General features: G+C 40.0%; 1 protein-coding gene across 2 annotated transcripts; it reads right to left on the minus strand.

Moving 5' to 3' along the window:
- Window positions 1-410: 410 nt before the first annotated feature.
- On the minus strand, window positions 411-24,126 carry AMD1 (adenosylmethionine decarboxylase 1). Of its 2 annotated transcripts, none has more exons than XM_060114823.1 (9): window positions 23,695-24,126; window positions 7,961-8,047; window positions 6,836-6,962; window positions 5,039-5,141; window positions 3,752-3,794; window positions 3,509-3,653; window positions 3,304-3,396; window positions 3,033-3,188; window positions 411-2,611 (listed from the first exon to the last, which is right to left on the minus strand). In XM_060114823.1, exons 1-9 carry the CDS (start codon window positions 23,802-23,804, stop codon window positions 2,471-2,473), a joined length of 1,005 nt encoding a protein of 334 aa, XP_059970806.1. In that variant the 5' UTR covers window positions 23,805-24,126; the 3' UTR covers window positions 411-2,470. The 2 variants fall into 2 exon arrangements, with proteins under 2 accessions (XP_059970806.1, XP_059970808.1); XM_060114825.1 differs by lacking the exon at window positions 23,695-24,126 and adding an exon at window positions 13,597-13,689.
- Window positions 24,127-26,931: the final 2,805 nt, after the last annotated feature.

A 26,931-nucleotide genomic window follows, 5' to 3' on the forward strand; every position in this document is an offset into this window, starting at 1 on the left:
CTAGTTAATAGAAATAACCATGAGTTAAACTCTGCTCCCACCCCACCATCAAGAGCCTATTTCATAATAAATGTTAGACTATTCCACCTTCAAACTTTTCACTTTTCTAGCTCCAAACTCTAGCATTCTTATTCTTACTACTTACACCCTTTCTATTCTTTGATATCCTGGTATATAGCCCGGATGATTTCCTTTGAGCTTCAGGTATGAAGCCACTAACAAAAAAATGTTTAAATCTGTTCTCCCAGAAGCTTAGAGATCTTATCTTTATGACAACTCCCATAAATCTTAAAAAATGATCATTAAATATTGATTTACTCAATTAATTATAAAAACTTTAGATGTCTAGTATTTGGTCATGTATACAATTTTAAAAAATACATCAACAGAAAACTTTCTGAATGTCACTAGACAATGAATTAGGCAAACCTTTATTGAAGCTTAAATTGTGGTACAGAAATACATTTCAACTGATTTAAGTTCAACACCATGAAGAGAGAAATTATGGCACCAAAATTTTCCCTCCTCTATCATACACACTAGGATTAATTTAGATTACTATTCAATCTATAGTTTTTATTTTTCTAGGCTTTGTTCCATACAAATTTGTGGAGTTTCTCAACATTAAATAGAAATCTTAAATCTATTGGGCTGGGGCAGGGATCAGACCTCAAGCCAATAAATGTTCATCAAATCTACTGGGACACTGTTCAAGAACAAAATCCACTTTGAGCATTGGTCCTCATAATAGCACCAAAACATCAGGTACTGTGCACTAATTACAGAATCGGACTGATCCATTGATTGAAAGCTTCTTCAATGAAGCTCTGAATCAACATGTTTAAAAGTCAAAAGTGTTCCAACCACTTGATTTCAAACCAAGTAGAATTTATGTTTAGAAACACTAAAAAAAAGCGTTTCATTTATAAATACGGAAGGAACAAAAACATCACTGCATCAATCCAGAAAGAATCAAAAATTGTTTGAGGACAAGAAAAAATACAAAATTGAGTCAACTTTGCTGTTTTCTCAGCTGCTTAAATAAATGTCCGTATTAGCAAATACAGCGAAAAGATGCCAACTCTTTTAAGCCTGTATTTCTAGTCATTTCCCATTGACCATTTTGGAATTTTGTATGTTATGTTTTATGGATAGCACTCTGCTTCACTATGTAGTATGTCTGAATAACCTGAACAGTCCTTGTTCATCACTTGATGTTACTCCATGTGGAGAAAGAAAATACCAGTGAGAGGAACCGTCAGAACACTATCACATGCATCACAAAGTCACAGAACTTTTTAAGTCACAAAGATGGCAAAGACATCGATTCTGCTTTGAACGAAAGTTTATGGCATATCATTAATAGAAATTAGTGGAAATGGCTATGAAAGTAAAAGTTGAGGTGAATCATCTGAGCTGACTTAACTTGTTGAATCCAACACAACCTTTATCTTAAATCTCCTTGCTAACAAACTTAGTGATTATTTTTTTATATTACTACTTAGCAAGTTAATAAAGACATGGTACCCATGAGAAGCTAATCTCATTTAATGGGGGGCACAGAATGGCATACAGTTTCCATACAGTTCTGCCAATATTCCCTAGTATCAATCTACACCTTCTTCGCTAATCAACACCAGCTTATTCCAAAAGAGCTCATGGTAACGAAAAATGCCAAAATCCCTTGACCTTAAAAGAAAATTAAGCCCAGAGTCCACCCCCACCCCCGTTCCCCCTCTGGGGTAATAAGGTTAGTGTAAACCCACAGTGTAACAGTGTATTGCTTTATGGAGGGGGTGTGGTTGGGAGGGAGACACCATGGTGAGGAATGAATCAAAGTCACACTAGTATAGGAAGCAGTGAGATAGTAATACACAAAATGGATAACTGCAGTCATTTTCGTAGAGGACTCGACTCGTGGAAGAAGAACTTTGATTGGTGCTGCAAAAACATCTGTATGAAGTAGAAATTGGTTTCAATAACATTAGGAGAGAATATGTTCTAGAAAGTGGAGGTAACTGGATGCAAAATCCTGGTAGCAATTTAATAGAACAGTCCCAGATGGCTAGGCTGAGGCCAACACCTAATGAGGACGAAAGCCTTGTCTGTGGGGAATTTTGGATGATACCTGGAGAAATATTACACTGTGCATAAACCGAATTGAGTTGTTTTCACAAGTGTTGTAAAGTTTCATACAGTAAAAGGTTTTTTCTACATGCACTTCAATTTCACAGCAAGAGTGGCATAGGATACCTAAACACAGAAGAGAGCATTCATGCAAGATATCTAACTCCTTGATATAATAATGCATACAATTCAAAATGATTACACTATCATTACATCTAGGGCTTTCTGCAACTACAAGGTGGTGGTTATGGAAAGCATGGCCCTTGGTATCAATATCTAAAAAGCAGCCACCACCTTCTTCTATGTGTGTTCTCTTTTTCCGTTTTTTCTTCATTTTTCTTAATCAACTCTGCTGTTGTTGCTGCTTCTTAGCAAAACTGGTAAAAACAAAATTGTAATCATTGAACATAGCGCTCTGGCAATCAAGACGTTTAAAACCTTCAATCTTCTGGGGTGAAGAAAGCACTGTGCGACATTTAGAACTCTGGGGAAAAAATTAAATTAACCATGAGTGCTTCCAATCTGCAGAAATATTTTCAAACAAATCAGTCATGCAATAAATATTTAAGACTACTATTTTAGTCAAACTGTGGCACTGAAATATTTTAGCTGACTTCTTAGGGGTGGGAGGAAGTGGGGTACCTTATGTCCCCCGGCACCCCCCACCCCAAGGTCTATCAACAGGGAAAATAGGACAAGAGGAGCCCATGAACTGGGTTAGATATAAAAACAAGGACCAACAGAAGTCTAATGAAACACATAAAGCTTCTCATCTACCAAACACCTCAATTAGTAGTACCTCTGAATATATGACTGATTACGTGCCATCTCAGAATACATTTTACGACATGCCTCACTATCTTTATTTTCTGTAAGATTTTATTGTCGATAATAAAATACATTACCTGATTTACAAACAGGGTGGTCACAAATTTTCCTGGCTTGAAGACTTCCACAACTTTCCTGATCAGGTCATCATAGGAGGTCTGACTTAAGTTTGTTTCAAAGCTAACATAAGAAAATTCTGGTTCTGGAGTGATGTGAATAGTCCAATAAGTTCCCTTAGAGAAATAGTTTTGTATTAATAATGGAAAGGGCTTTAAATATTTCAATTATTTCAAATATTTCAAATTATTTAAAAATATTTCAATTATTAAGCAAGATAGTCTTACTTACATCCGATTTCATTCCATTCATTGAATACCCACAAGGATTGAACAGTGTGGCATCAATGACAGAACCTGGTATCAGGTCACGAATTCCACTCTCCTAGAAAAAAGCCCAAAGACTGAATTAGAAACAAATCTGAAAAATAAATGGACAATGAGCTAAAATATTTAGTCACCAAGCAGAATACAGAATTATTATTGAAAATGCTTACACGAGTGACATCCTTTGCAGTAACACCATCTTTCATGTAGAACTGGTCCATAACTGCTGGGTCAAGCTCACTCATCAGAATTTCCAGGGTTTGATCTGGCTGATTGATTACCCGACTCTCTGGGAAATCCAAAGTATACAAGTACCTATATAAAAGTACAAAATAGTTTCTAAAAATGACAACTCCAAGTTCAAGGTAAATCTTATGTAGAACAAAACTTCCATCAAATTGGGTCCAACATACCAACAATCAGAATTCATGCGTCCCATACAATATGCTGCTCCATCTGTTGAAGGAGAACATAAAATAAATTTAACAGATCCATTCGATAGCAAGTAAGCAGGATCCCCCTCACCTTTTGAGAAAAAACTTTACTGGCTGTCATTTAGAGATGCACTTCAGCTAGTGAGTCAGTCTAAATGGTGCTGAGAAAACTATGGTTTACTCTCCCCTAAAACTCCATTAGGAAATGGAATTTGGCCACCCATTTATCTACTCTCGCAAGTAAAAAGTTATTTTATGTAATACGTCCTCCTGTCCATAGTGTTTCAAAGCCTCATTAAACACAGTAAATTAATAGTTGGTAGATATCTAAATTATACTCAGCACTCTTATTTATATAACTAGTACAATTTCATATTAGTAGATGAGATAAGAACAGTAGGATAGAAATCTGATTTTCTTTTTAAATCATTCCTGTGAACAACTTTGTCCCATGTTACTAAAATCATCTAGGTTTTCAGCCTCCTTTAGGGTATTATGAGGGTGTTAGATTAGATAAACTTTACTTCCCTGTCCTTGAAGCTCACAAAGGAAGGTCTATAAATAAAAGCTTAGCAAATGGATGGAAAAAATCTTGCCAATTTAGTTGAAGTGACACTATGCTCTCACTAAGTTGACCATTTTTAAGCTAGGTCAATTCCTATATAGAGGGCTTCCCTGGTGGCGCAGTGGTTGAGAGTCTGCCTGCCGATGCAGGAGACGCGGGTTCGTACCCCGGTCCGGGAGGATCCCACATGCCGCTCAGCGGCTGGACCCGTGAGCCATGGCCGCTGGGCCTGCACGTCAGGAGCCTGTGCTCCGCAGCGGGAGAGGCCGCGACAGTGGGAGGCCCGTATACCGCAAAAAAAAAAAAAAAAAAAAAAAATTCCTATATAGAATGCTCAGAGTTTCTTAACATGGACCAGTGTCTTAGCATGGGTTTATGAGGTGACTGGGCATTTTTCTGGATGAAGGGATTACAGCCTTCATAACCACTAAGTTAGATATAAATGAGAGCAACTGCCTAGATGAAGATGAGCTCTCCCTCTGGCAGGTGATTAATTCCTTGATTCTTCCCCCATCATTTCAACAACACTTACACAACATACCCCAAAAATTGTAATCAGCTACAATGATATAGTTATCTTAACTATATAATGTGCTGCATTTGATACATAGGCGCGCACGCACACACACACACACACATATATTTGAGAGAATATATCTTCTAACTTTAAGAAAGCAGGATTCAATTCTATTTAAACTTACTTGGGAAAATTGCATTAAGAAACTCTATTTCTTCCTGGAAATTCCGGTGTGGGTACCCTTGGTGAGAAGGCTTCATGAAATTCTTACGAGAATAAAAGAAGCTCTATAAAAAGACAGAGAGATAACTTCATACACTGAACTCTATCACCTTTCCTAAACCAATCAACTATTTTCTACATATACATATCAAAATCAAAACTATCTCCACAAATATCTTCCCCAATGACACCTAATATAGTGTTTTTCCTTTAATATACTTAATAGATGTGTAGTACTTTGCTGGCCGACAAACAAAAGCAAAGGCCACTGTGTCAAAGAGCAAGGTTTCAGACCAATACCCATGGGTTAGTGTTATACAGAGCAACTTTGTTTTTCAGCTGTGAATAGAGTCTAAATAGAACATTAACCATGTAGATTGTTTCACTGAATTTCTAGAAACTAAAAAATGCCCAACTACTAATGATGGGTCATCACAACTGTAGAGACAAGGTACAATATTTATTTCTAGAGCAGAAGTTTCTTTTTCTTTGTTTTTTTTCTGTGCCATATCACGTGGCATCTGGGATCTTAGTTCCCAGACCAGGGAATTGAACCTGGAACCTTGGCAGTGCGAGCATGGAGTCCTAACCACTTGACGGCAAGGGAATTCCCTAGAGCAGGAGTTTTCATTTTTTTTTTAAGTTAATTTATTTTGGGCTTCCCTGGTGGCGCAGTGGTTGAGAGTCCACCTGCCGATGCAGGGGACACGGGTTCGTGCCCCGGTCTGGGAAGATCCCACATGCCGTGGAGTGACTGGGCCCGTGAGCCATGGCCGCTGAGCCTGCGCGCCCAGAGCCTGTGCTCTGCAACAGGAGAGGCCACAACAGTGAGAGGCCCGCGTACCGCAAAAAAAAAAAAATCAATTTGTTTTATTTAGTTTTTTGGCTGTGTTGGGTCTTCGTTGCTGTGCGTGGGCTTTCTCTAGTTGTGGCAAGCAGGGGCTACTCTTCATTGCGGTGCGCAGGCTTCTCATTGCGGTGGCTTCTCTTGTTGCGGAGCATGGGCTCTAGAGCGCAGGCTCAGTAGTTGTGGCGCACGGGCTTAGCTGCTCCATGGCGTGTGGGATCCTCCTGGACCAGGGCTCGAACCTGTGTCCCCTGCATTGGCAAGTGGATTCTTAACCACTGCGCCACCAGGGAGTCCCTAATCTGAGCTTTATAACAGGCATGTAAGCAAAAATTTCGTGGCAGAACATGTGTATGTTTAGTTTCAAAAGAGCCAGTGATCCAAAAATTAAGAACATATTGCTAAATTTAGATCTTCTTAAAAGGGTCAATAATTAACAAAAACTGTTTTAGGTCCTAATGACAGCTATCCTTTGCCATAGTTAAGTAAATTATTAAAATTCAACATTTGCTTATCAGAACAATTATACCCTAAGTATAAATTCTGATAGCATTCAAGAATTAACTGACTATTGCTCTTTAACATAATCAATTCTTTATTATGAAGACTGGATGATTTTTCTTGCTTTTCTTTTTCTTAGTTTCTCTACCATTCATAGTAATAATATTAAGGAATTAACTACTGAAAGTGTCTGGTTTTCTTTTCTCCCATTTGAGTTTTATCCCAACTCATTCTCTGGTTCCTCCATATTTTTTGCTATTAATGAGCAACAGGCACTCTTTCTCCCCATGTTGTGAACGTCTTTACCCATTAAAACTGAACAAGTATACAAATTTATTTACCAGGCACATCACCGGACCCTAATATTTATGCCCCACCCCACAAAAGGATAAATATTTTTTGATTACTTACTTGAATTGAGTCAAACCCACTGTAATCCCTAGCAAGTTTCAACAGGGGAACCAGTGCTTTCAGCAAGAGGGTGGTACCACATGTCTTCAAAATGAAACGTCTCTTGGAGACAAACATGCTACTCTCACTGCAGTTTAAAAAAAAATCACAATATTATAACAATGTTTATGTACTACTGAGATGCTTAATCTACGGTTGCACTGTCATTTACAATGTAAATTTTTGGCTAATAATTTTAAATGTTAAGATCTCAAGGAGGCAAATAATGTACTGTAGTATTCTTCCTCTTTTATTATATAAAAATCAGTGTAGGGTTCTAGGACCCCACAGAAACAGAACTTAAATTAGGTATAAAGCATATTAACTCTCTTACACAAACTCTCTTTTAGTAGTCAACTTTCCTCCTCACCTAACCTAACCTAACCTAACCTAGGACACTAAATTCATACTTTACCTCATCTTGACCTGCTCACTCTTGTGTATTTCTGTAACTATCTCATTACTTTTCATTAGATAATAAGCTCTATGAGGAAAGGAATGTTTGTTTTTACTCACCATTATATCCCTAGGATCTGGCACATAATAATCATTTGATAAACATCTGTATATGCCAAGCACAAGCTTTGTAAAAAGCAGGCACCATGTTCAATACAATAGCCCCAAGGCCCATTATAATATTATTATAAGAATTCAATATAGTATCTTTGTACCTATAAAAAGGTTGCACGGCTTTCTTCTCTTACATACAGCAATCCTATTTGTATGATGAAGCTAATTTTCACTTTGCCTGAAGTTCCGAGAGAGAGGCATATACTAAAAAGGAAGACCTGTATCAGGGACTGTGGTCAAGGGAACAGTGCCAGTCTACCCTCCCCTCCTTCACAGACATTTCCTGCTAACCTCAAGGAGGTAGTAAAGATGGCAACCATCTTGAAGAGCTATTAGGTAAGACTTTAAACCTACTGCCTAGGGACATTGGAAGTAAACATTTTATTTTACACCATATTTTAAAAAATAAGATGAAAACAATTATAGAACTAAGATCCAGAAAAATGATTTGCTATTCCATGTAAAGTATGATTCAGACTGAAATTGATTAACCAACACTTGCTTTACAGGACTTACCTGAGTACATAAGCTTCCTGCTTGTCAGTTTTTGTCACACTTATGATTGAACATTGCACATCCTTCAAAAGTATGTCCCACTCGGATCTATTATTTAACCAAAAAGAGGATGATTAATTCATAACAGTACTCTCATAAAAATTACAAAGGTCTCAAAGGTTTCCAATGATTTAAGATCACATTTAATATTTGTTGTCACATTCTTGTTCCAGCTTCTCTTATGAATACCAACATTTAGTTTTGTTTCAAAATAATTTATATTGGGGCTTCCCTGGTGGCGCAGTGGTTGAGAGTCCGCCAGCCGATGCAGGGGACACGGGTTCGTGCCCCGGTCCGGGAAGATCCCACATGCCGCGGAGCGGCTGGGCCCGTGAGCCATGGCCACTGAGCCTGTGCATCCGGAGCCTGTGCTCCGCGATGGGAGAGGCCACAACAGAGGCCCGTGTACCGCACAAAAAAATTTAATAATAATAAAAAAATAAAAAATATATATTGACATACCCACCAAATAAGATGGATACAGGGGCTTCCCTGGTGGCGCAGTGGTTGAGAGTCCGCCAGCCGATGCAGGGGACATGGGTTCGTGCCCCAGTCTGGGAAGATCCCACATGCCGCGGAGCGGCTGGGCCCGTGAGCCATGGCCGCTGAGCCTGCGCGTCCGGAGCCTGTGCTCCGCAACGGGAGAGGCCACAACAGTGAGAGGCCCGCGTACCGCAAAAAAAAAAAAAAAAAAAAAAAAAAGATGGATACATTTTGCTAGTGTGTAAAAAACAAAAAAGCAAACCAAAACCCAGAAAATTATACTACATATTTGCAATTTATTAAGAAAAAGACAAATGGGGGGGGAGGGAAAAATAGACAAAATAATGTAAATAGGCCATGTACAGAGGAAATACCAAAGGCCAATAAACCAAGGGAAAACATTACCTTTCACTAAGTGATTAAAGAAATACAAGTTAAAATGAGATACTTTTTTCCCCTATCAAATTCTGATTTTTTGGGGGGGTGGGGTGGGGCGGTGCACCGCACAGCACATGGGATCTTAGTTCTCCGACCAGGGATCAAACCTGCGCCCCCTGCACTGGAAGTGCAGATTCTTAACCACTGGACTGCCAGGGAAGTCCCTCAAATTCTGATTTTTAACCTTACTATATGAATTACAATTTAAAAAGCAACATTTCCTTCACCAATTAGATTGGCAAAGAGATTTAAAAGTTTGACAGCAAAAGTAAGCTGGTACTCTCACACAGTTTTGCTACTATTTTCTTCTATCAAACTGGCAGCTAATCACAATGCCCAGTGCTGTTTAAAGGTCTAGAAGCATTGTCAAAAAAACCCAAAAATGCCTTTGGCTGACAATTCAATAGTACAAGCATACCCGTAAGATCTTGGGAATACTGTTACACTCTATCTAATGTGATGACAAAATGCCCATTTCAACAAAGTTGAAAGGCAGTAAGGCAGTAGACAGCAAAAAGGAAGTCATGGGCTAGTCTTAATCTACCCAACTGAGACCTAAGGTAGTGCTTCCTCTTCAGTGTGACCACTATAAAGAGAAAGTTAACATAAAATATTCCCACAGGACAGCTTAAAATGGCCAGATTAAAGGCTAGAAATATGTTTTAAGCCTCTTAATATTTGGCAACTCAGTCTTGTATACCCAAGAAAATGGCACATTAAAATTTTCTTTTCCAGTTAAGACCTTGTGAGAGAAATCCTCAACAGCACAGCCAGCACAGAAATAGGTATGCTTATTCTTTTGTATTAAAGGCAAACATAATACCAATCAATCCTGCTAGAATTTTGTGCCTGTTTCATCATTTTTCTAAAAGAAAATGTTATTGGCCCAATGGGCTATTGGATGACCAGTCCCAAGGCAGTAGTAATTCCTCCCACTGGTAGATTAAATTGAACACTACTCAGACCCATCTGAAAACTTAAATGATTTAGCCTCGCTAATGATTAATTATAAAGCCTATTTGCCCATAACTTTATCAAGCAACTTTTTTTTTTACAAAGCAACTTTTAAAAAGAGCTAACAATTACTCTTTTTAAAAGGTGCTAATGATTGTTTATCTAAAGAAGAAAATACATATTAGACTTGGCCATGTTTTTGCAGTTTGTTTCAAATTTTAAAAATGGTTCAATCTGTTGTTCAGGGAAGGAAAAACAGTTGCAATTAAGACCCAGTTCTGAGTTAATACAAATTTATAGATTGTCTTAGGTACTGAAGTAGTAGCTTTCAGTTTCATATTTCTAAGATTCAAGGTCACTAAATGTGCAAACATTCCAGAACCCACAATATTTCAATTCTACAAAGAATATGCCTTCATGCAAAAAGGAATAACCAGAACTAAAGGAAAACATGAGGCTCTTATTGAAGCTATTGCTTTTCTGCTTTGTGACATTTCTTACAATTACCCCTGGGCTTGGTTTAATAAAACCTACCTCACATGACTGATAAGAATAAATTACATAATGCATACAAAAGTTACCTACTAGATAATAAGAATTCAAATACTGAATATGAACGTAAATAATAAAAATACCCACTATAAACATTAGAAGCATTAAGTAAAATTCTGGAGCACAGGGATCTCTTTAGAGATCTAATTCAGATCTTCCAATAATGCTATTGGCTAATGTCATTACCTACTGACTTCCCACTAGAATTAAGCACTCCTGCAAATATTCTCTTCTATCCACGGGACATAACATAAATAGTGAATAGAACTGAAAAGGGGTGATTAAAGTTAACTACCCTCCCCCAGTTTTATTCAGATATAGTTGACATACAGTTTCAGGTGCCCATCATCATAGTGATTTCACTTATGTATACTGCAAAATGACTACTGCAATAAGTTTAGTTAGCTTTCATTACCTCACATAAATACAATTTTTTAAAAAAGGCATTAAAAGAAAAAAAATTTTTCGGTGTGTTGAGAACTCAGGGTTTATTCTCTTAACATTTTCTTCACATATCATACAGCAGTGTTAACTATAGGATGTTAAGACTTAAATGTGTTCTGTGGCTGAGCTAGATATAGTATAACAAGAACTTTTCCTCTCTTGTATAGCTTTTTTTTCTGGACTTAGAAGCTGTCTTGCTTTTTCATTTGCTTCTGTTTTCTACACACTTATCCAAATTTATCCTCAGATGTTCCCCCAAATGTCTCCTCTTTCAACGTTTCTTTTAAGTGGTTCTTGGCCAAGAATAGGGTGCTAAGACTTAGCTAGTCAGAAGTTCTATGCTTGTTTAGTGGACCTCTCTCTATCTAGGCTGTTTCACTGGGGAACTCCGTGTTTTTTTGCTGTTGTTCTTTCCTGGGTAGGTCAGATTACCCAAATATTCGGTTCTCTTGCCTGGAACATATTAAGATTTCTGGTAGGTAAAAGAGCTGATAAAGGGCTAGGGATCTCACACTCAGTATAAACTTTTTATTCTGTTTTCAGTTTAGTGATTTTACCCCTCAACTGTACCTGCTTCCCTTACTTCAGAAAGATCCTGTTTTACTCTCTCCAAAGAGTAAACTATTATCTAATCTTCAGATCTCCAGGGATCCCCCCCCCTTCTCATCTGACACATTATATGATAAAGACACAATGAGGGACTTCCCTGGTGGCGCAGTGGTTAAGAATCTGCCTGCCAATGCAGGGGACACGGGTTTGAGCCCTGGTCCGGTAAGATCCCACATGCTGCAGAGCAACTAAGCCTGTGCGCCACAACTACTCTAGGCCCTTGTGCCTAGAGCCTGTGCTCTGCAACAAGAGAAGCCACCACAATGAGAAGCCCGCGCACTGCAATGAAGAGTAAACCCGCGGCTCACTGCAATTACAGAAAGCCCGCGGGCAGCAACAAAGACCCAAGGCAGCCACACACACACACACACACAAAAGACACAATGAGAAGAATAATTAAAGCAAATAAAGTGTACATTGACAGATATATAGATAACTAATTCACCCAAATCAAGCCACCTGAGAGTGAACAAGAACCTTATAATTATGCTGAAACAACAGGTGCAAACTTTGACTGTTCTGGATACTGCTGAATGGATTTCACTCTACCTAGAACCTCTGTCCCCACCTCCCTTCCTCCAGCTCAAGCCACCCCACTACCCCCACCAGATCAAATCTGCCATTAAAATGTTTTAAAACTCAGAAGGCTTACCTAAGTGCCTTAGTTGTATGGCTATTTTGGTATTCATGTTAATCCCACCAGAATCATTCCATGTAGTTAGGGATTGAATGTTTTACTGTTTCCATCCTCAGTGCCTAGGCCAGTTCACAGCAGGCCCTAAAATATTTGTTGCATCTGGCAATAATTTTGATTAGATCTTACAAACTCGCTAAAAAATCCAAGAGCCTTAAATTTAAAAAATCTAAACTGCTACATGATCCCATTCAGTTTTTTAAATTTGTCACCATAATAATTCAGGTATTTAGAGGGTGAGTTCTTAAAAAGAAAAAATAAAAGATTCATTTAACAGAATTATTCTGTTAATGAGCTACAGATATATCTTCCACTTGAAATGCTATCTTAACCTGCATAAATGAAGCTTAGTCATTTCACTGTCCAGTATCTTAGCTGTTATAGAACCCATTCATTATAATGAACCTAGACGTGGACTATTTGCTCAATTATTTTTTCTGCATCACACTCCTCTTTCTGTGAATCTGACACAAAATGTTAAAACTTCTGGTTTGTCCCACCAGGATCTGTTCATTTTCAGTCTCAATATTTTCTCTGTTGTTCACACTGGGCAATTCCTACTGATCTGTTTTCAAGTTCACTCACTCTTCTGTCATCTCCATTCTACTAAATAAAGCCCATTCAGTAAACTTTTTATTCCAGTAGTTATTTTTTAGTTCCATCTTCTATTTCTCTGCTAAGACTTCTAAGTGTTCTCCTTACTTCTTATAGAATGGTTATGATAGATGCTTTTAAATTTTGATCTGCATCACCTAGAGGCTGGAGTCTATTGACTGTCTTCCTTTGAAAGAATTTCCTGGTCATTTATTTGTATGTCGAGTAATTTATGATCGCATCCTGGACATCACACTATATGATTTTACATCTCCTTTAAATCCTATGGAGCATGCAGATTTTAAAGAACTGTGTTAGGGGACTTCCCTGGTGGTGCAGTGGTTAAGAATCTGCCTGCCAATGCAGGGGACATGGGTTTGATCCCTGGTCTGGGAAGATCCTGCATGCCATGAAGCAACTAAGCCCATGAACCACAACTACTGGGCCTACGCTCTAGAGCCCGCGAGCCACAACCACTGAAGCCCGTGCGCCTAGTCCGTGCTCTGTAACAAGAGAAGCCACCAATGAGAAGCCCGTGCACCACAACGAGGACCCAACGCAGCCAAAAAAAAAAAAAAAAAAAGAAAAGTGCTAGCAGACAGTTGAAATGGTTAAGTTCAGTCTTGTTCTTATCCAACTTCTATGGGTTATGTTACGACTTCAGAGTTATTAAAGCCATTGCTATGGAATTCTGAGCTGGCCTGCATATGTGCCACCCAGTGGCCAATCTGTCAGTTTTCAAAGCCTTTGATACACTGTTTAGGGTCAGATCCACACATGAGCAGCTAAGGAGTGTTCATATAAATCATTAAGGGATCACCTTCTTCACCTCTTTCTCTCCATAATCTCCACAGCAACTTCTGGCTCAAGGGGTGGGGGGGATGTTGCGGGCGGTGGCGGGTGCTGGGGTGGTAGTGAAGATGGCCTGCTTCTTGGTCCTCTGGCTAGAAAGCCAAGGCTTTAGTTTCCCCACTCTGCAGCAGTCTGCTACAGGACTGCCTGAGCTGTGGCAGGAAAGAATAGAAAAAAAGCAAAGCAATACGAAAATAAAAAAGGGATTTTCCCCACTCTCTCTAACCCAGAGGGGCCCCCTTCCCTTCCTTCTTTGCATTCCAGAAAAAGTCCTCTCTCAGCTCAGTTTGTGTGCAGTTCCAGGTTTCTGGCAGCTTTTGAGACCACCCCAGGAGATACCAGAGAAAAAAAGAAACAAACTCACGGCTATTTCAGTGATATTTTGAGTTTTGGCTTCCTTCTCCAATTCACCTAACATTTACTTTTCAGAGTTCTCAGATAGCTGCTCCATGCATTCTGTCCAGGTTTTTAAGTTGCATTTAGTGAGAATAGAGTGTGCTTATTCCATCTTGATGGAACAAGAATGCTCTTGCACTCATTCATCACTGTTAATAAATTCTACAACCAAACTCTTCCTCACCTAATAGAAACCTTCAAGTAGGATTTTTCAAAGTCACAGTATGAAAGGAATTGCTTTAAAACACCCTAAGCCAAACACAGTTGAACAGTCTATCAACCAAGTGATTATAAAAACACAATCTTAGGAGAACTGTTGGCTCAAAAAAATAATATATCGAAGGGCAGGAAAGATGCAACAGAGATACAGAATTGAAGAAGTTAATACAATGCCATACATGAACACAAAGAGGAAGGAGAAAACCAAACAGCTGAGAATTTCAGCAAATTATTAATATCACATTTCTGAGGGGAAAATAAGCCTCCTTTTGTAAATAAAGCTTTTTTTGGATCCTAGCCACACCCAGATCATGATAAATATCCCAAATAGTATGCTCTTTACAAATGACAGTACATGGATTGAATGATCTTAGTCACTATGCCAGAAAAGTAAAACATTAATGGCATGCCATATTTTATATTATAAATTTTCTTAAAGAGTCTGTGGTCTAATAAAAATAGAACAAACTGGGGTGTTAACATGGGAAAAGAGGCAATTAAAATGACAAGAGACTTCTATGTCATCTGATTCAATAATACTTGTAATGGCTAACTGAGTACTTTTTTTTTTTTTTTTTTTTGACACACCACACAGCTTGTGGGATCTTAGTTCCCCGACCAGGGACTGAACTGGGCAACCGCAGTGAAAGCGTCTAGTCCCAACTACTGGACCGCTAGGGAATTCCCCTGGCTACACTCTTTAATGTAAAAATTTAAGAAGTAAACACCTCAGGTCAAATGACCTTTAACAAAAGTGCAAGACTAATTGGGAAAAGAGTCTCTTGAGCAAATGGTGTTGAGAAAACTGCATCTGCACACAAAAGAATGAAATTAGATACTTACTTTACACCATATAACTCAAAATGGATTTAAACACCTAAATTAACAGACTTCCCTGGTGGTCCAGTGGCTAAGACTCCTCGCTCCCAATGCAGGGGGCCTGGGGGTTCGATCCCAGGTCAGGGAACTAGATCCCACATGCCACAACTAAGAGTTCGCATGCTGCTGCAACTAAAGATCCGACATACAGCAACGAAGATCCCCCGTGCCGCAACTAAGACCCAGAACAGCCAAATAAATAAATAAATAAATAAATAAATAAATATTTAAAAAATGTTAAACACCTAAATTAAGACACAAAACACCTATAAGAAAACATAGGGAAAAACTTTAGGGCATTGGATTTGGCAAAGCCTTCTATGGAACTACATAAAACTTAACTTTTATGTATCATAGGAAAACACTCAGAGTGAAAAGGCAGAATTGGAAAAATATTTGCAAATCATACACCTTACAAAAGATTAATATCCAGAATAAATAAAGAACTCCAACAACAAAAACAAATAACCCAATTTAAAAGTAGGCAAAGACTTAGACAATTCTCCAAAAACAAAGATACACAAATGGCCCACAAGCATGTAAAAAGATGCTCAACATCACTATTCATGAGAGAAACGCCAATCACATTCTTGATACCACCTCACACCCATCAGGATGTCTGCTATTTAAAAGGAAAAATAAAATAACAAGTGTTGGCAAGAATGTGGAGAAATTTTAACACTTATGCACTATTGGTGAAAATGTAAAATGGTGCAGCCATTATGGAAAACAGTATGGACATTCCCCAAAAATTTAAAAATAGAATTTACCACATGATCCAGCAATTCTACTTCTGGGTATATATACAAATAATACAAAACAGGATCTGGAAGAAACACTTGCACATTCATGTTCACTGTTACTCACAACCGTCAAGAGAAGGAGGCAACCCAAATGTCCATCAAGGGATTAATGGATAAAGACAATGTGGTATAATATATAAAATGGATTATGTGGTCTTAAAGGAAATCCTATCACATGCTTCAACATGGATGAATCTAAGAATTTTATGCTAAGTGAAATACGCCAGTCACAAAAGGATGAATACTGTAGGTTTCCACTTAAATGAGGTAATCAATACATTCATATGAAGCATCTAAAGTAGTCAAAATCATAAAGAAAGGTGATTGCTAAGGGCTGGAGGAAGAAGGGAGGGGAAATTAGTGTTTAATGGGTAGTTTGTTTTGCAAAATGGAAAAGTTCTACAGATCTGTTGCACAACAATGTAAACACACTGAATACTGCTTAATTGTACACTTTGTTAGACTTTTTAAAAAATCAAGTAAAAGAAGTAAATGATGGAGGGAACAGAATGCTTCAAGCAGGTGGAAGAAACCCTTTAGAGCAGAGTTTCACTCTTATCACTTAGATTCTACCCTCAGATACTGTAGGTCAGATACTCTGCAGATGGTGCCTAGAAACCTGCATTTACTTAAAAGGCCTCCATGTGATTAGATTCCTCTAGTGGATTTCTTCCTTTAAGCAAAAATCACTGGTTTCAGGGCTATCAAGTAATTTACCCAAAAAGCCACCCAACTGAACTATTTGAAGCTTCCCTGAACTGTGACCTTAGCTAATAGCTTGACTTACCTGTTTCAGAGACTCTCCTTATCACATTACTTTCAGGCCTCAACACCATATCCAAGGTAGTAGTACTAGTAATGGTAGTCTGAGTCAAACCCATCCTAGAACATGAGATTATTCTTTAGCAAAGTCTAGGCTGACCAGAATTTAATTCAGATTATCCAGAGAAATAAGTTTTTATCTTTTGTTCAAAGAAATCAACCCAGAATGCACTGTTAATTATAATCAGAGTACTAATTTCTCCACCTCAAACTTTACCTAAAAACTAAATGAGTATAATTACTGCTACATTCATTTGATTATTACTTTCAATGTGTACCTCTCAAAGAAAGGTGGTTTAAAGATAGCAGTTCAAACTTTTCTGAAACTGCTGTGAGGAGTGTAATAAGAGGCTTAATTCAGTAAGAAGCTTTTCACTCTGAAACATTTACGCTAAAAGGTTTTTTGGCAATGGGTTGTAAATTCCTTAAATGTAAATTATTGATATTGCAATATGGTGCAGTCATTTAGTCAAGGCATGAGTTCTGGGAAAGTTAATGCTGAGGTGTAATTTACTATTTTTGCAACTGCCCCCAGTCCTTTACTGAAGATTTTATTTTAGCTTACAAATTTGAGTGAAGGAAAGAATGAATAGCAGAACATGCCACTAGTCCTAAATGTCTTTTCCAATATTAAAATTATAGATGGTAGTTTTCATCTAACCTTCCCACAACTATTAACACCTCTAACCTTCCCACAATTAGTAAAATATTTATTCTCTTCACCTCCATCCACTACAATTTCCCATGTGAACCTACCTCATTACTAAGAATATACAGCTCAGGTCTGAGATGAATTCTAAAGCAAAAAGGAAAGCCAATTTTAGAGTCCTGAAAGATCAGATTAAACTATCTTTCCTCACCAAAATTTCTTATTTTCTAACATACTTCCTCCCCATAGCTGCCATTTCTTATAAAAAGGCTTTTGTTTGGTCCAAGATTTTAGTCCGGCAATTCTAAGACATTATGGAAATAGACATAAATGGTCTATTTCTATTCAATGTCATTTGAAATCTCAAAAATTCAGTAGGGAAAACTGCAGGTTAAACCTCATATACTACTCCCTCTTTTTATATTTCAACTTTAATTACTGTGTGAAATAAGTCAGTTTTAGAAGACATCATCTGTTCCTTATTCATTTGGATGTCTGGACTACTGCTTTTCTCCAACATATTGTTAACCAGTATTATTTAACTCAAGCCATACCAGAAAAAAATAAAACAAGATCTATATAATGTGCCCCTTTTGTCTCCCTTGAGAAATTAGTTTAAAAAAAAAAAAAAAAGATTCTCAGTATTATGTCATTTGTTCAGATTACACTGAAGGTAAATGCTACAATTCTACTAAATGGCCTACAGGAGAGTGGGAAATGTTTAACAGAAAGTGGGTTCCAGGGAATTAACTCCCTGGCGGTCCAGTGGTTAGGACTACGCGCTCTCACTGCCAATGGCACGGGTTCCATCCCTGGATGGGGAACTAAGATCCCACAAGCTGCGCAGTGCTGCCACCCCCCCCCAAAAAAGAAAGAGAGTGGGTTCCAGCTTGACTTGGAGTTAAAGCTTGGAAAGATGGGCCAACTTTGCTTCATGTGCTTTCTATTCCCTCATACCATATTAAAATATCAATTCCAGATGGATTGCAGATCTAAATATGAAAAGTAAAACAAAGTTTAGAGGGAAAAAATAACATCTTCGTTACCTCAGGATGAGCAAAGATACCTTAAATAGGATACAAAACCACTAACCATTAAAGGTGAAAACACTGATAAATGGGACTACATTAAAATTATGAACTTTTGTTTCTAAAGCTATCATTAATAAAATGAAAAAGGAAACCAGAGGGTATAAAATATTTGTAATACACATACTGGACAGATAATTCATCCATAATATATAAAGAACTCCTGCAAACTGAAAAATGATCCCAAAAGAAAAACAGGCTGACTTGAACAAGCATTTCACAAAAGATAGCCAAATGGTGAATAAAGATATGAAAGGATGCTCAACTCCATTAGTCTGAAGGGAAACACATAGACCACTATATACCCACAATAATAACTAAACTTAAAAAGACAATACAAGTGTTGGATGAAGATATGGAGCAACCAGCATCCTTATGCTGACTACATGCACACCCTATGACTTAGCAATTCCATTCCTAGGTATGTGTATATTTAACAGGAAAGCATACATATTGCTCACTAAAAGACACTTACACTAGTGTTCACAGCCATATACTTGTATTAGCAAACTGGAAATCACTCAAATACCCGTATTAACAATAGATTTGATAAACTGTGGCATATGGACACAAAATACAACATTGAGTATGAACTAAAAAACCTCAAACATAATGCTGAACAAAGGAGGCATAATGCATACTAAATGACTCCATGTTACATATAAAATGGGGAAAACTAATCTATGGTGTGTCAGAAATCAGGATAGTGGTTCCCTTAGGTGGAGAGGGGAATAGGTTATAATTGGAAGGAGGTACAGGGGGATTTCTGGCTAGTTACATTCCTTAGATTTGAGCGCTGTTTACATGAATGTGATAAATTTGTGAAAATCAGAGATGTACTTATGAGTATTTATTTATTTAGGCTGTGCCGGGTCTCAGTTGCGGCACCTGGCATCTTCGTTTCGGCGTGCGGGATATTTTTGCTGCAGTTCCCCAACCAGGGACTGAACTTGGGCCCTCTGCATTGGGAGCACAGACTCTTACCCACTGGACCACCAGAGAAGCCCATGATTCTCTTAACTTTTGTGTTATGCTTCAATAAAAAGCTCAAAAAACCCAAAATATCTGTATTCAGAAGATATGCTGTTTTACTATTAGTCAGATTTTTCATATCATATTGTTTTATTTTGGCAGATTACCACTTTCTCCAGCTCTGCTGGAATATTTCCTTCAAAATGGCCCTATGGGCTTTTTTTCTCTTGGTTCATGTCTGTGGAATATTTTTCATGTCACAAATTCTTCAAACCCCACACGGCTTCCAATTAAGTATTTTTTGGGATCCTTATACCTGATTATAGCAGAATCTTTTCTATAAAACTATTTCAGCAGCTTTTCAAATTCTCCAAATTCATATTCATCGTTGTTACTGTACAAAGAATTTGGGGACATACAGTACTCTAAACTTCAAATTCATTTGAATCTTTTCATTTACATTAAATCCACAAGATTCTTGACATACACGTATACCTGGGAAACTATCACAAAACACTGACCGCATGCATCACCCCATGCTTCTCCATAATCTACCCTTCCCCCTTAACTCCATCCTCAGGCAACCACTGATCTGCCTGTCAGATTCTTATGAATTTTCTGGTTTTACAGACATGAAATCTTACAGTATAGTACTTCTTGTGAGGCTTATTATTTTTTCTCCAGCACAATTATTTGTTGCATGTATCAATAACAGTTCATCTCTTTTTTTTTATTACTGAGGAGTATTCTATCGTATGAATAATCATAATTTGTTTATCTATTTGCTTGTTAATAGAGACCTGTTTTCAGTTTGGGGGTTATTGAAAAATAAAGCTGTTATGAATACATTCATGTAAAAGTCTTTGTATGGACACATTTCCTGTTCACTTGGGCAGATACATGAGTGGACTAGACTGGTTGGATCATACGACAGATGTATTAACTTACTAAGAAACTGCCAAACCATTTTCCAAAGTGGATGTACTGTTTTCCATTCCCATCTGCAGTGCATGAAAATTCTGATTCCTTCACAGCTTGTCAGGGGTCTGATATCAAAATTATACAAACCCCAAAAGGAACTGTGATGTGTATTCCCTTTCTGTTAACTATTAGAATGTATGAAGAAGGTGGGAATTATTTCTTCCTTGAATGTTAGAACACTCCAGTATAACCATCTGGGCCTAGATTTATATTCATGGGATGATTAATGATTAATTCAATTCATGCAATGGTTATAGGACTATTAAGATTTTCTGTTTCTTCTTGCATCAGTGTGGAAAAGTATTTTTCTAGGAATTTTCCCATAATATCCTTGTTATCTTTTAATCAATAGTGATGCCCTCTTAGGACATCTTAACCCTTTCCATAACCTTAAGTTTTATGTTTTATAAACAGTGTAGTTAAGTTGTTAACTGTATTCCAGTCTGTTAGTTAATGTCTTTTGACTATGACTTTTGTCTATTTGCATTTCGGCAGTATTACTGAGGTTGGAGATGTGAGGTAAGGACAAGGAAGGATTTTCTGGCTTCCAAACTTTTATATCGTTAAAACAAGAACAAAGCTACTAAAGACTGATTATTCCGTGGAAGAATTAAGGTTTAACTTCATTAAGCAATCCAAAACTCACCATCTCCTCTACTTGAATAAAAATACATCAACTTGGTACAGCACCATTTAATGTTAAGTATCTGATATACTTTCTCCTCCAGCCTGGTTTGCTTAAAGAAAAGAAAAAAAGATTCTGTCCTTAAGGGTAAAGAATCAAATATAAAGATGTTAACACTTATGGTTACTATTTGTCAGTCAGTTTTTAAGTACTATATATGTATTAAGCCACTTAATCCTCACAATTACCCTATGAGGTAGGTACCATTATTTTCTCCATTTTAGAGACATGGAAATATCAAACAGCTAGCTATTAGATGATATTTGAATTCAAATCTAGACATGCCATAGGTCATGCACGAACCATCTTATTATGCATTACTCTTCTGGATGACGGATAACTCTTCTGTGGTCTCTAGGGCCTGCACCTCACCTCCTCGGAGACCAGAAGCCAGTGATTTTCTCTGGCCAGGCCATTGATTTTAGGTGATGTATCAAGCATGTATTGTTTTTCAGGTACTTTTTTTTAAACCTCCGAATAAATAACCTAACCAGTTGATCTCTGCCTGAGAGGTCACTGAAAAATGTTCCTCGAAGGTTACCAACGGACATCTCTGTTAAATCCAATAGATGTTTCAACAGCAGAAATGTGCTAAACTCTAACAGTGACCTAACAAATTTTAAGTGTCTACAAAACGTATGGCACTAAATCACGAATTCAACAAAACTGAACATCCTGTCCTTGAAGGTATAACTTTTGCCATCATTTTAAGATCCACACTGAAGCAGTAAAACAATTTCAGCTGATTAAAGTACAAAAGCGGTTCTCAAACATTTAAAGAAAGCAAGTTGCCCATTTATAAGCCTTTCTCCTCCTTGATTCAGGGAACTCTTAACCAAAAAAGCCCAAGCTTAAATTCTGGCATTTTTGCCCAAGAACTCGGGGAAGAAACACTCCCTTCCCTTTATTAAGAACGTGTGCTTACAAATAAAGCTTCAACCCATTTAAAGAGCCAGAGCAGAAAATTTTGTTATTCATTTTATAAAACTGTTCTTACTCATTAGTTCTTCCTGACAACATTTTCTAGATAATCCCATCACAATCGTTTTACCAAAGGCGTATTACCAACACCAGGGAGCTTTCCCATCTGTGAAATGGAGGAAATACTAAGCTTCCCCATATTTTGTAAGTAACTGCTTCCTATAAACATAAAGTGCTTAGAGTAAAGGGCTATATTAAGACATTTTTAAGTGTCGCACAAAGCTTGAAAAATGAAACCGGTCACACTTTAGCTAACGCGATGCTCTTCTACAGGAGATTCCTTCAACATACATCGCCTTAAAGTCCCAGCAGCACGTGTCCGCCTGGATTCCCTTCTCCAGTTGCTTTTTGTCAGAGAAGGCGGCGAGCGCAGCCAACATTCCTGAAACGCCCATTGGCCCACACCCCGGGGCCAGGCTCCCGGTCGGGCCAACGAGCTCATTGGTCGTCGCCTCTCAATGAAGCGGCCGCGCCGGCTCCGCCGCCGCCGCACGGCCACTCTAGCTAGCTGCACTTGTGCGCGGAGAAGCCTAGAAAGCCGAGGGGTGCTTAGCGAGCCCAGCCGGGGGGAGCCGGCCCAGCCACCCCAGGGGTCGCCTGCGCCCTCGTCTGCGATTGGATCAAGGCCACTACAAGACCTCTCCTTTTCTGCGCGATCGCCCAGCTCTCTCGCGTGACTGCCCGGGGTGGGAGGCTGGGGCCCCAGATTCCTTTGCTGGATTAGGCATTAAAGGTATTATGTCCGAGCTCGGACGGGCCTCTAGCCCGTGAATATAGGCAAGCCTCACTCTACCCCGCACCTCGCCCGGACCCCGCCGACTCGGTAACAGGTTACACAACCCAAGGTCAAGAGAGTCGGGAGCAAGCCTCGGTGGGCTCCCCGGGCCGCCCCGAAAAGGCTTTGGTGCAGAGCACGTTAGGGCGGCGGTGGGGCCCAGCCACTGCGACACAGCTGCTCCCGCCCAATCCCCGCCGCCCGGGCGCCACATGCTGCCAGCGCCGACCGCGGGCGGGAGGCCTGCTCGTCAGCCCCTCGGCCCGGCCCCCTCCTCCCGCAGCACGCGGAGAGAACGAGTCGGACTCCGGTCCCGCTCCCTCCCACCTCCATTCCCGAGGCAGACACGCCCGAATTAGCGCCTGACTAAGCCCGCCGAGCCACACCTGCTGGGAGGGAGCCCGCGCAGCCCCCACCCCCGGGCACCTCACCCGGGGCCCCGAACCGCCAACTCCCGCGGAGGGGGAGGTAAGTTGGGAGGCGAGGGCCGCCGAACCACCCCGAGCGGCGCCGCCCGCTGCCCCGCACGCCGCGCGGGGGACGTTACCTGAGCACGCGGCGGCGCCGGCCTTCTCCCCTCCCCCCGGGCAGCGCCCGGCCCTGCAACGGTGGCGGGAGAAGCCGGCTCGGGCTGCGCGTGGACCTGGCCGCTCCCGCCAGCGCCGGGGCCGCCCTCCACGGCCGCCCAAACGACCCCCGCCCGCGAACCTGCCCTCACCTGAAGGCTGCGGGAATCCAGCCCCCCGCCCCCCAGCCTGGGGCTGGTGCCTCCCTGGCGGCGACAGCCCCCAGACCCGACTGTGGGCGAGAGCCCCGAGCACCCACCTTGGGATGGTGCGAAGATCCCCAGATCCTTGGTTTGCGTCGGGTTGCTGCCTGGAGAACCAAACCTCCAGCAGCTTCTCGGTCCCTTCGAAAAAATGTGCAGCTTCCATCACCGTGAGACTAGCGAACAACCAACAACCACAGAAAATCAACTAAATTAAATCTCTTCTCCCGCCGCCGCCGCCGCCGCCGCCGCTGCGGATTGTTCCAGCTGTGTTACTAAAGTTCAGGTTCCTTTTTTGCTATAATTTTATATTAACTTTTTTAAAAAAGGGTTAATAAAATTTTCCCGGCTTCTTTTTGTGTGTGTGTGTGTGAGCGAAAGTTGAACGTGAGTCTGTTGGAAATACAGGCAGATACAGCTCAGTCTCTTGTAGTCCGCTGTTTCCCCGTTAGAGAGAGTAGAGCGAGCGCTAGCTAATGTCGCCGGCCATACTGTGGGAGCGAGGGCGCTGCGTGAGCACCGAAATTATATACCCCATCTGCCCGAAAAGCCAGGAAGTGACGCAGCGTCCCGCCCCTGCGGCTCATTGCTCCAGCCTCCTGTCAATCACCAACGACCCAGTTGCGGCTGCCTGGCCGCCCGCCTGCGAGGAGCGCGGGGAGCTGGCTCCCTCGCTGCGGTGCGGGTTCGGGCTGGCAGCTGGGCGGGAGACGGCGGTCTGTTGTTCGGCTGGGGACTACAAACCTGGGGTCGAATGCGGAGTGGGTGGGAGAGCGGGGACAGAGTGAGGAAAGGCTGTGTAGCCCTGCGTAAAACAACTGGTTATCGGGGAATATGGGTGGGTCCTCTGGAGGGTTGGCGGGGTTCGGTGGGGGCGGTGGCCACTGCTCGGCTGGCGTGGGGGTTTTGATCCTGTGCACTTCGTCGCGATTGTCGAGGTACTCGGCCATTCTCTCAAGTAAGCTTCCCCAAGGCGAACGAAGCCAGGCATTAAAACTCAACATTGGTCCGTGACGCACATGTTGCCAAGGGTCGGATTAGAAGGCGCTTTAATTCTGCTCTCGCTTTAGCTGATGTGCGAATGAACGCAGTTCTCGACCGGTTTACACAATAGCCAGAAGCGTTGTCTCCCTATTCAAAAAGGGAAAAGCAACGTGGCGCCCAGCCTCGAAGGGCTCCGGCTCTACCTACCTCCCAGCATGTGGCTCGCCAAGCCTCCGAGTTGGCCCAGCGCGGTAGCTGCCGTGAAGCACTGGCGATTCCGCGCTCAATTAGGTCAACTGGTGGGACTTTATTCTGCAAAACTGTTTCTAGAACCTGATTTATTAAGTATAACTTGAAAGTGGGACATAAAGGGGTAGGGGGGAAGGGGGGGTTATTTTGGGATTGTATGAAATCATCTGTGTGAGACTTTTGAAAACTGTGAAGCACTATAGAATTTAAAGACTCCATTCAATAAAAAAGAACCAAAAATAAATATAATCTGAAATTGTTTGCAGGGAAATGAGCGTAACAGGGATTCAGAGCTATCACTAGTCGTGATTTAGAGTCATGAATCTGTAATTTCAGTAATCAAATAAACTGTAAAAGTTGTCGAGTCGTAGTCAAACAGTTTAACCTGAGGTGGCAAAATTGTGGTAACAAAGTTGTGACTTTTACTCAGAAATATGGGAGAAAAAACCCAACCAGACGTAAAAATCAGCACTGTCACAAGACAAAAGACCTTTCCTTATCATCCTTAGAGAAAGACTTAACCTCAACTACAAGTGAAATAAGACAATGTTGTAAGCGTCAAAAACTTAATGAAGAAGACGTGCTTTGAGTTTGTACTCTAGATTCCCTGCAGGGTAGTAGTTGTCTTTACAGGAGCATGAGTTTGTTCGCATTTCTACGTCAAACCTGTTGAAAGAAGCTATGTTGTGCACTAGGTACATATGCTACTCTTGCCTTGTTTTTAAAAGCATCCAACTCAAACTGGGGATTGGGACAAAAGATAATGAATGTTGCTTATTTTATTATAATAATTCAAAGAGAATGCGGTGCTTACACTTGGAATAAAGATAAAAGAAGTATTTATGTGTTTTACAAGCTATTCTATGATTTGATAGTTGCTTATTGAAATGAAGAATCAGTCTACTAAACCACCTCAAACACTAATTTTGGTATAAACATAATTTGGCTTGTAATTGCTTATAATTAGTTGCTTTTCAGTTACTATTATGCTTTTTCCCAATGCAATTTAAGTGAATATAAAAGTGCCGAGAATCCTGGCAAGGTAAGTCCTTGTTAATTTGATATAGGATAATTTTTTTTTTTGGCCATGCCTTGCAGCATGTGGGATCTTAGTTCCACTGGACCACCAGGGAAGTTCCTAGGATAATTTAAATGGTGTCTACCAACTGGACTGATCCTTTGTAAAATATATTATTTTTCTTAAGGATCATTACTATCTTGAAGCTCAAAGTCTCTTGTACTAAGTTGGTCAGTTAATCTTATTTAAATATTTCACTGAACTTAATATGTCCAAAACATATGTCACTCCTTTATCATCTGCCCTATTTTTATCACTGATGATTTTTCCCACTTTACGAGTTTAAAAAAGAAATTCGTATTGAACATTTTTTGCTTTGCACATAAAGGATTGCCTAAAGGACTTAAAGGATTCCCATCCCCTAGACCTTCTTAAGACACCTCTAACTGTACCCCTCACCCCTCATTCTCTTTAGTAATCCTTCCTATTGAAATCTTACCCAAATTAAAAAAAAATCCTTACTTGACCCCACTTCTGCCTTCAGCTAGCACCCAATTTTTCTGCTCTCCTTCAACAGCAAAACTCCCTAAAAGACATGTCTATACTTTTGGTCTTCACCTCCTCATCTCTTCTTCACCCTTGAAATAGATATTTCTCAAGGCCCACATCTTGTCGAAGCCAGTGGTTCAAAGAATGATGTCAGTCCTCGTTTAACTGTCTTTCAATAACTGTTGACACAATTAACTACACCTTCCTTCTTGAAACAATTCTCCAGGCTTTTGTGACACCTCTCTTTTTTGGTTTTCCTTTGACATCTATATATTCTATCCAACACTGCAGTGCCCTTGGCTTCTCCTCCGCCCTCTTCTCCATGTGCACTTTCTCCCTGAGTGACCTACTTCATCCAGTCCATGGCTTTATAACACATCCATATACTAGTGACTTTCAAATCTGTATCTCCAACCCAGACATCTCCTTTGAATACCAGACCTTTGGGACACTTGCCTACCTGACATTTCAGATTGAATGTCTAATAAGCATA

The sequence above is a fragment of the Mesoplodon densirostris genome, chromosome 12 (genome assembly GCF_025265405.1).
Source record: "Mesoplodon densirostris isolate mMesDen1 chromosome 12, mMesDen1 primary haplotype, whole genome shotgun sequence".
NCBI lineage: Eukaryota > Metazoa > Chordata > Mammalia > Artiodactyla > Ziphiidae > Mesoplodon > Mesoplodon densirostris.

Excerpts from the sequence above, each read along its gene's own strand:
- AMD1 (XM_060114823.1), bottom strand. The coding sequence starts at position 23,804 with ATGGAAGCTGCACATTTTTTCGAAGGGACCGAGAAGCTGCTGGAGGTT. Across the intron at positions 6,963-7,960 it reads CAGGAAGCTTATGTACTCAG|TGAGAGTAGCATGTTTGTCT; the intron begins GTAAGTCCTGTA and ends TTTAAACTGCAG. Across the intron at positions 3,795-5,038 it reads TCTTAATGCAATTTTCCCAA|ATGGAGCAGCATATTGTATG; the intron begins GTAAGTTTAAAT and ends CTCCTTCAACAG.